This window comes from Setaria italica, chromosome IX (assembly GCF_000263155.2).
Source record: "Setaria italica strain Yugu1 chromosome IX, Setaria_italica_v2.0, whole genome shotgun sequence".
NCBI classification, from domain to species: domain Eukaryota; kingdom Viridiplantae; phylum Streptophyta; class Magnoliopsida; order Poales; family Poaceae; genus Setaria; species Setaria italica.
Genome location: NC_028458.1, coordinates 22682939 through 22693645, shown reverse-complemented (window position 1 = coordinate 22693645; position 10707 = coordinate 22682939). Strand labels below are relative to the sequence as shown.

The window sequence follows — 10707 nt, the reverse complement described above, 5'->3', positions numbered from 1 at the left end:
ATGAGTCGTGAGTGGAGGCGGCGCCTCTGGGGGAGGAGAGGCGAGGCGTTGGGAACCCCCGCTATTATATCGCTGGGAGGTAAACCTAGCCGGCCCAAAAACTAGCGCGAAGGCCCGCTCGGTCTCCCACCTTCCCTCCGTGTACGCGAAAAGGTGCCCACGCGAGCATGCACCGTGTGAAACGGCCGAAATTGGCGTTCCACGCGGTGCAGCCTGACAGGCCGTTTTTGTAGCCGGCAGGCCTGGCTCGTGACCCCCTCCAACCTACCAAACAAGGCCTGTTGCACCTTGCGGTCCTGGCTAAAGGCCCGTGCGGCATACCAAACACCCCCTTGTCAGCTGCATGCCTACATATGTAGTCACTTTCACTCTTATTTGTGCAGAACTATGGGCATGGCTATTTGTTCAGTGTTGCAGAGGCAAACCATCAAACACATGGCGCGCATCCTCTATGGACGAAGTCACCACAGGTTAGCGTCACACAGGCAAACCATCAAACACATGATGTGTGCATCCTCCAAGGACGAGGCGCTTGTGGGTGGGCAGCAGCGGATGCAGCTGTTGGCCTTACCGCATGCTACACGCCGGCGGTTGGAGCCGCCGTAGCATAGCGCGGCCCTCGTCAGTGAGCCACGCCGCCTTCTGCGGTGAACCGTGACACTACATCGGCTGTGGGCTGGTGGCCTGGCGCACGGCTCCCTCGCATCCTCAAGTGGAAGAGAGGCGAGGCGAGGATGCGGTGTGGGTCATCCACTCCGCGTGGTCATGTTCCGTTTGCCCAGCCGTTTCCATTCAAATTTCAAATCCTACTAGTGACGACCGCACCGCCACCGACCATATAAACACGCCACCCGTAGAAACCAGCGCACGCCTCCCTCCTCTCCCCAAATCAGCCGAGAAACCTTCCGGAACCTTCGAGAGGCCGCCCGCCCCACCCCCACGCACGTCGGCCATGGAGAAGCAGACAAAGCCGGCGCCCGACGCCGCGGCCCACCTCGCGGCGCTCCGCTGCGCCAGGGCGTCGCTCCTCCTCGCCTCCCTCCGCTGGCCCCGCGCGCCGCCGCCGACGCAGGATCTCCGGTGCTCCTCCTCCTCCTCCTCCTTTTCGTCGGCTGACGCAGCGGTAACCCCCTCGCCCCCCGACTCCTCGTCCTCCCCTGCTCTAGCGTAACTAGCTGGTGTTGCGCCTGCTCGTTCGACCCGCCGCTTCGATCGCTTCTCATGACGCGCGCGCGTGTGCTCCCTCTCGTGTCAATTGCAGGGGTGCGCACTCCGGCCCGAGGGGCTCCTCCACCGCGGTGAGGTCGCGGCGGCGCGGCGCGAGGCCGCCGGGCACGCGCGGATCGCCGGGTCCGAGCTGCTCCTTGTCCTCGCCGTGGCGCCCGCCGTTCTGCTGCTGCTCCTCCTCCTCGGGCTTCTCTAGGCCGCCGTGGCGGGATCCGCGTGCCGACGTCGACCGAGTCCGAAGATGTCTAGAGTCTCCTCTCCTCTCCGTGCTCCGTGAGTGCCTTCTGATGTTGTGCTGCTGATGGTGTTCGGCTGAGCATTTTTCACGATGGGCTTGATTTTGCTTCGGATTCTGTACATGTCTACCGATTTCGGAGTTCAGTTTGTGCGTTCGATCAAACACAGTTTTGTGGACTTGTTGTCAGTCGCGTGTAGATAAATTAGTATCACCAGAGTTGCTTTGGTTGTAACACTGGCACATGAAACTGATTGGTGGTCAGGATATACTGGTAGAATCAGCGATGTGAAATGCAGTATAGTTGCTTGGCTTTCTCTTCGGCCATTTTTTCGGATTGCTCTGAGATTCAGCGTGTGTCTGTACCAGATCATGTTTGGTGGTTTGGATAATTGGATTTGTGTGCGGTTGGCTTTTCATTAAATATATGTTCCTGTTCAAATTGTTTGTGCCTAGACAGCAGAGTTCTGATTGCAGAGCTCCTTGACAAATGAAACCAGTAGATATTGGGATTTGACAAATCTCACTCTTGGGCATCGTTCTCTGGTTTTCTGAACTGATGCAGCTAGAACTGATGTGATTGTGCCTTCTAAGATGTGTATTGGTTATTCAAGAGTACTGCCCCAGCTCAATTGTTCGTCGTGTCTGCAGAGGACAGAGTTTTGATTGCAGTTGCTGTCTCTGCCATGAAATGCGGTGGAATAGATTACACCTTGTGAGATAACTATGAGCTGCTCCATAGTAGATTGTGAGCAGGATTGTAAGGAAATCAGGGATGCACAAAATTTACCTCTGTTCCTGCTAAGGAACTGGTGATAGGAGCTAAAACTAGCATACTTTACTAAGTGCATTTCTGCGTGCTACAAGCCGGAATCATTATGCCATGAGTGACATTTTTATCTCTTATGTGCCATAAGATGGTTTTATCTCTGAATTAATTCTTGGCATGTATTTCTCTGCATAAACTGTAAGTTCAGGTGTGCTCCTCTGCCTGCAGTGTCTGAAGTTCTGAGCACTTTCTTCCACTAAGGGCTATGGCCGAATTTCAATACCTCTTAGTAACGAAATTACAGAGTCTTTTACATCACAGTTCAAATATAAGACTCATGAAGCGAAGGGAATGGAAGGGCTGACCAGAAGACTTGTGAAATTCTGAGCACTTACTGTGAATAGTGCATAATTCTGTGTTTTGTGAAGATCCATTGCAGCTGTAGAATTGCATAAATACTGCGAAATGTTCCTTGTGATCTCTGATACTGACAGTGTTGCTGTTCAGAGCTTCAAGTGCCGTGTGCATGTTGAACTTGGGGAGTTACCAGCGGTGAGTGCTAGTTTGAAGTTGGAACCAAGGCCTAGCTTAGCTTTGTATCACATCACCGTTGGGATTTCCTGTTTTCTTAGGTTGGGTTTGAATTATGTGCTCCTCTTAATGGAAAAAAAAAAGCTATACTACCAAGTTCGAATTCCGATTCAGACCCGGAGACATGGCGCAGAAACTGCTGAACATACGGCGACTTGTTTGGATGGTCGTGGTCCTCGAGATCGCGAGATAGAGGAAAACAAGCGATCCATGTGGATTTCCATGGAAGCGATAGGTAGTGTGGACAGAGGCTTGTTGAATTATATTCCATCCACTCTAAACAGTATTTGGAGCGCCCGCTACAGCGTAGTGGACCCAAGATAGTCTATTTGGACTTCGAAGCCGTTAATGTCCACTAGTGTCCGGTATCATGGTCGCTATTGCTTATGTTAGACAGCTATTCGCTACATTTATGGTTAAAGTGACATAGGAATATGAATCAAATAGTAATAATAATATTTAAAATGATTATTCAGGTAATGACGAAAAATTATGGGATGACAAGTGAATTTTTTTTATTCATTGATACGAGGATTTAATATTAATATACATCCATACATCTTAATTATACTATTTATTTATGATTCGTACCATGAGATGCAATTGCTAACTTGAAACTTTAACTTTTTTTAAGTGAGCTTGATGTTAATATTCATATATCCTCTAAAATTGTGACTATTTTCTGAATTCCGCTATTTGGACTTAACGTCCGCTATAGCACTCGCTATCCGCGATCTGCTACACCAGCACTAATCCGCTACCATACCGCTAAACGCTATTTAGTACCTTGCCCAGTGGCCCGGAGCGTTGTTTGTGTTGGGCCAGAGAACTGTCAGGTACGCGCTGCACATCCTTTTGCTGGTTCAGTGGTTCTGCATTCATCTTTGCACACTTTGCAGACATTGGGCTATGTCTCTGTGTGCTCCAATTTGTGAAAATCTGTAAATGGAAGACAAATAGGCATGCATTCATAATGATCATGTTGTGTACAGTTGGCTATGCTTCTGGCTTGAATAATCTTTGTTTAATTATCAACAAAAAGAATCTTTGTTCATATGCCCCCAAACACTTTCAGCCAACGTACTTGTCTTAAGTACAAGCTCTATTGATAATAGATGAAATTTAGTATTCTACGAGTACGCTGGAGCAATATTGCTATTATTTGGGATGTGCTCTTCCATCTTCGATCAACTTTACGCCGCATGATGCATGTGTACACAATGAGAATACTTCTTGCTGGTCTAGCCACTCTGAAAATCATAGCCCATGGATATGAACAAGTACTATCTACTTGTACACCCTACAATGGTTAATCCAAAAAGGATCGGAAGCATTGATAGAAATTATGAGAACTGCAGGAAACAGTGAAATTGTTTCTAACTAATTAGTATTACTGAAAAACATATCCTTCTTCATAACATACACAAACTATTATTTCTGATATTAAAACTTTGTATTGATGATTAAATGTCAATGATATATTTTTACTAGCATTCTTATTATTTCGAGTGGAACATACCCAGTCACTAAATTTAGTTTTGTTCAATGTTCTTCAGTGCCAGAGGGCAAAATGTTTCCAGTTCTAAAATTGCTTATCTTGCCCCATCTGCTCCTGTTGGCACCAACTTCATGCACTCAAGCATTGCTGAGCAGAAATGAGACTGACCAGGATGCGTTGCTAGCACTGAAGGCAGGTCTAAGCCTGCAGTCAGATTCACTAGCCTCATGGGAAATAAGCACTGATTTCTGCCAGTGGATCGGCATCATTTGCAGTCACAGGCATAAGCACAGGGTATCGGCCCTGAATCTGTCCTCCACAGGACTTGTGGGAAGCATAGCCCTTCCATCGGAAATCTCACGCACCTAAGAAGTCTAGACCTTAGCTACAATAAACTGCATGGTGAAATACCTCAGGAGATTGGCCAGTTCGCACATGTGTCGTACCTTGACTTGTCAAACAATACACTCCAAGGTGAAATCCCTCTGACAATTGGCCAGCTACCGTGGTTATCATATCTTGATCTATCAAACAATTCACTGCAAGGTGCAGTCACATTTGGCCTAAAGAACTGCAGTCAGCTTGTGAGCATCAAACTTGATGTGAACAACTTCAGTGGAGGAATCCCCGATTGGCTTGGGGGTCTGCCGATGCTCAAGACCATGTCGTTAGGGAAGAACAACTTCACTGGGGTCATCCCGCCATCACTTGGCAACCTCTCATCACTGCGGAAAGTTTACCTCAATGGCAACCACCTATGTGGACCAATCCCTGAAGGCTTTGGCACACTTGGTAGCCTTAAGGCACTAGGTCTTCAAGTAAACTACCTCTCAGGCACTGTCCCACAAACAGTCTGCAACTCCACAATGGTCGACATTGGCCTACAGAATGAACTTGAGGGCACACTACCCTCTGATTTGGGCAATAGCCTACAGAAAAATCCAGTACCTTATTCTTGCTGATAACCATTTTCAAGGGAAGCATTCCAGCTTCAATTGCAAATGCAACCACGATGCAATCCGTAGACTTGTCTGGTAACAACTTCACTGGAATTGTGCCTCCAGAGATTGGGACTCTCTGCCTGGACTACCTGTTGCTCCATAAAAACCAGATAAAGGCAAGCAGTGTCCAAGATTGGGAGTTCATCACACTCTTGGCAAATTGTACAGTCCTCCGTGGTGTTCACACTGCAAAACAACAGATTCAGTGGTGTGTTTCCAAGCTCTATATCCAACCTATCAGCACAGCTTGGAATCCTAGATATCAGATTCAATGAAATATCTGGTAGGATACCAGATGGAATCGGTAACCTTCCCAAACTATTTAAGTTGGGGCTCTCTGGCAACCAATTTACTGGTCACATACCTGACAGCATAGGAAGGCTAAAAATGCTCCAATTTGACATTAGAGAACAACCAATTGTCTGGGGCATGGCCATCCTCGCTTGGGAACTTAAAGCAGTTGCAGCAGCTTTCATTAGATAACAACAGCTTGGAGGGACTTCTTCCCGTGAACCTTGGGAACTTACAACAGCTTATTAGAGCCACCTTTTCAAATAATGTACTTTCAGGTCCATTACCAGGAGAGATATTTAGCCTATCATCCTTGTCATACATTCTGGATTTATCTGGGAATCATTTCAGTAATTATCTTCCATCAGAAGTTGGTAGTCTCACGACACTCACATACTTGTACATACACGGGAACAACTTATCTGGAGTGCTGCCAGACTCTCTCAGCAATTGTAGAACTTAATGGAGCTCCGTTTGGATGATAACTCTTTCAATGGTAGCATTCCTACGTCCATAAGTAAAATGCATGGTCTGGTACTTTTAAATTTGACAAAAAACAGCCTCACTGGCATGATACCTCAAGAACTAGGATTCATGAATGGCATCACAGAGCTGTACCTTGCACAAAGTTACTTAACTGGACGGATCCCTGAGACCATGGAAAGCATGGCATCACTGTACAGGCTAGACATTTCTTGCAACCATCTTGACGGCCAAGTTCCAGAGAATGGCGTGTTTACCAATTTGACAGGGTTCTCTTTTAATGGGAATGCTAAACTATGCGGTGGTATTGAAGAGTTGCATTTGCCTCACTGCCCTACCAAACCGATGGAGCATGATCAAAGGATACTAAGAGTCATTCGAAATGCAATGACAGTAATTTCTGTTACCATCTTGGCCTGCTTCATCTTGGCACTTCTTTTCTTATTTTCAAAGAAGGCATTGAGATCTCCATCTGCAAAAATAATGATCGTGGATCCTCCATTGACGGATGACATGTATCCTCGACTTTCATATTCTGACTTGTTTCGAGCAACAAATGGCTTCAGTGCCAACAATTTGATTGGTACGGGACAGTATGGATCGGTTTATAAGGGGGAAATTATGCTGAAGGACTCAGTAACTACTGTAGCTGTGAAGGTTTTTGATCTTGAACAACCTGGCTCTTCAAAAAGTTTTTTGACCGAGTGTAAGGTGCTTAGCAAAATTTGCCACCGGAACTTGATCCGTGTCATAACTTGCTGCTCTTGTTCTGACTTGAACCAAAATGACTTCAAAGCTCTAGTCTTGGAGTTCATGTTTTATGGGAGCCTTAACAAGTGGTTACATCCGGAGCTACATTCATTGTATCATGTCAATGTACTAACATTACTGCAGAGATTGAACATTGCTGCTGACATTGCCGCTGCACCGGACTATTTGCACAATAACTGCCAGCCTTCAATAGTTCACTGTGATATCAAACCCAGAAAGATTCTTCTAGGGGAGGACTTGGTTGCTCGTGTCGGAGATTTTGGCCTCACAAAGATTCTCACAGATCCACTAGGTGAGCAATCAATCAATTCAAAGAGTTCTGTGGGGATACTAGGAACAATTGGATATGTTGCTCCAGGTAATTGAAAACTCCATATGCTGTTGCTCCTACAGCTGTTAGTTCAGTTGGTGCCTTTTAATGTCGTTTATTCCTTGCAGAATATGGTGAAGTTGGTCAAATTTCTCCATATGGGGATGTCTATAGCTTTAGTATTGTACTCCTTGAGTTGTTTACAGGGAAGACACCTACCCATGACATGTTTGCTGATGGACTGACCCTGCTGAAGTATGCAAAGATGGCTTATCCAGCACGACTGATGGAGATCGTCAACCCCCTTCTGCTATCCGTTGAGTCTGAACTAGGGCAAATCAATGTTGTCATGGACCCTGTCATAAAGCTTGCACTATCATGCAGCAAGAACAGACCAACTGAGAGGTTGTGCATGAGAGATGTCGTAGATGAGATTCAGACAATAAAGACTATCATGCAGCAGAATGAAACAAGGCAAAGTAGTTCCTGAGTTATGCATGAGTGCCCTGCACTTGAAATTCAGCTTCACAAAAAGATAACTGCAAACATAGGTAAATCAGTGAATGGCATTGAGGAAGGAAAACAACGCATGAAATATGCAAGAAAAAATGCAGTTAAAGGGATCATCATGTCAGAGAGTACGGTAGTACCCCACTTACAAATTGAGTGTCTGTCATATTTTTTTCTGATCCGGCTGCAATTATTGCAACATTTCCACCCAAATCCTACATTGACAATATGCATACAACAATTATGAAGGCTTTTTATCAGCATATTACAATGTTAGTTTAGGTTTAGTACCATGATTTTGTCCCGACAAGGAGTTCACGTCTTTTTCTGTGCATTTTATCCTTGGTCTAATAAACAAAACAGAAGTTCAGTCCCTACTTCCCAAACAGTTTCCTAGAAACAACATTATTCGATAGTACAGATTTTTGTAGTTGCAGAAACATGTCAGAATGTAAAGTGTGAATAGAGGTAAGGTTTTTTCTCTCTTGCTCTCCCCTGAGCCAAAGCCTTGTGTTAATCCATTCCAGCCTTCCAGGTTCTCACTTTGCTTAATCCATTCCAGTCTTACTGGTTCTCATTTTACTGCTACCTCCGAAAACAAGGTCAATGAATATGGTCAAATCTGATCACCTAAGTTATCACGCAATGCTCTAGATTTGAAACTTTACTAAGAATCCATGTAGCATATGGATGCAAGACAAGATGCGGACATAATCCTCCTCACTGGCCACTGCATATATTTTCTTGAGAGGGCCTGACTGCATAATTCCTGAACATCTCAAACGACACCCTTTATTTGACATACTTGACTTCATGGGAGTTTGAAACAGGCACTCGGTACTTGCATGTTTTGGTTTGGAAAAGATTGAGTAAACCTTGGCAACAACAAGGGAAGTAATTTTGAAACCACGTAAATCATGCACAAACAGAGAATCAGGCTCCTCATTGCTATCACATATTAACATCTCCACAAATAGTCATGCCAGGAGGTGCAAAATCAAGGAGGGGAAAGAATGTGTACCTGCTGAAGGCGTTCTAACAAACATGTGGTGGGCACTACTGGTACTGGGCTGGAGGCAGCCGCCAGAAGGGCCGATGAAACTGAGGACGGCTGCGCCGGGTCGAGGCTACACACGTGCCACGCGTGCCCACGAGGCCAGGCCATCGTCGTCTCCACCGCGCGCGCACGGAGCCATGGAGGTCCTCCACTCCTCCCCGGAGTGGACGAGGGTGCGGTGATGTGGTTCCTAGTTCCCAACGGTTGCCGACGGAGTGAAAATACGTCCTCGTCAGCCTGATCAGGGGTCGTGGGCTGAAATGGCCCGTCGTGGAATAGCCCGGATGCTTTGGCCCACGCGAGCAATCCGACTGTCGCGTCGTGTGCTGCACTGGGCCGAGCACTGGCATTTCTCACTCTACTGACGTGGCGAGATGGTATGGGCCCATAAACTATTGTTCTCTCCATTCATAAGCTATAAACTTAGTTACCGTTTGATGTCCGAGCCTATCTAATTATAAGTGTTTTGAAAGAAGATCGTGTGTCAAAGCTAAAAAAAATGTTAATAGGAAGGATGGCAGAATTCATTTTCGAAAAAAATGTTACTCCTTCCGTTCCAAATTCAACTAGCAGCCGTATAAAAGGCTATGGCAGTCTGGCAGGTAGAGTAGCCAACACGTGCAAGTGCGGCTGTAAAGCCCAAAAGACCAACCAAATCCCCTGGCTTTTCCTCTTGCCCATTCCCTACGGTACGGGCAAAGCATGCACGCTGCTTGACCAAATCGTCACTCCCAAGTGACAGCTCGGTCTTTCACACGAGCACGCGCGCGGGCCTTTTTGATGCGTCTTCGTTCTGTTCTGGATGCCTGCGTCCGATAGGTACAGGCACTTGCTGGCTGCTGCTGTCTTTTTCTCGCTGCCGGGGGCGTCGCTGTTTCAGAAAGCGAGCGGGAGAGCGAGCTTATCTGGAGTATGATCGAATCGTGCAGCCGCAACCACACCGCAAGTTGACGATACGACACTCGAGCATCGGCCGCATGCGGGTGGAAAACCCCATCACTCGCTATGAATCTGCTTCTCTGATGAAATTAAAAGCCTATCTTTGCGTTTTCTCACATTATTGAACATGATCTCCGTTTCTCGTCCAGATACGCACATGTATTAACATAAACGAGATGTGTCATTTTATTTTTGGAGATTGCAGTAAATGTCTACGGCACGTGCCTGTCATCGGGCAGATGCTCTAAAGTTGAAACACCAAAACTGAAGGAAAAAAGGTTTTATCCAGAACAAAAAAAAAAAGTTTAAAGGCATTGAACAGGCTCTGTATTTAAAAGTCTAATTAAGTGTAATTGGATTAAGAAAAATCTTACTGCTGAATTCCCACCATATGAAAAATGTTGCTGATGTAGGAACCATGGTTATGCTTTGGGTAAGACTGAAAAGGGCCTGATGCGGACAACCAAACATAGGTCCTGTTTATTTCCCACCTCCTAAAACTTTACTTCCTCCATTCCAAATTATAAGTCATCCCAAGAATCTTGGAGGGTCAAAGCATCTCAAGTTTGACCAAAATTATAAAGATTTATGACATCAAATAGGTATACTATGAAAATATAATTGTTGAAGAATCTAACGATACTTAGTTGATATCATAAATGTTATTATATTATCATATAAATTTGGTCAAACTTGAGATACTTTGACTCTCCAAGATTCTTAAAATGACTTTATAATTTGGGATGGAGGGAGTAGCTCCTAAAAAGTTTTAGTCAATTTTTAGTCCATGGTCTAAAGTATGTTTGGTTCCACATCCTAAAACTGATTAAAAGCAATAAATGTTGTGGCAAAATGACCATACTGCCCTCCCCCATGCCCCTGCCCAAGTCTGGCGCCAAAATTCTCCTAGACTGCTGGCGCCATTTTGCTGCTAGTCTGCTGGCGCCACACCCTACGCCAAAGCTACCATCCAGGGGTCAAAATTCTTTTGTTGCTATCGCCAACACACTGGGTAGCTCCAGGCG

The 10707-nt window shown here is 45.8% G+C and overlaps 1 protein-coding gene and 1 pseudogene across 1 annotated transcript; both read left to right on the top strand.

Moving 5' to 3' along the window:
• Positions 1–593: 593 nt before the first annotated feature.
• Positions 594–1794, top strand: LOC105913584. Its single transcript, XM_012842632.2, has 2 exons — positions 594–1123; positions 1262–1794. Exons 1-2 carry the CDS (start codon positions 953–955, stop codon positions 1421–1423), a joined length of 333 nt encoding a protein of 110 aa, XP_012698086.1. The 5' UTR covers positions 594–952; the 3' UTR covers positions 1424–1794.
• Positions 1795–4879: 3085 nt separating this feature from the next.
• Positions 4880–8924, top strand: LOC101775409 (annotated as a pseudogene).
• Positions 8925–10707: the final 1783 nt, after the last annotated feature.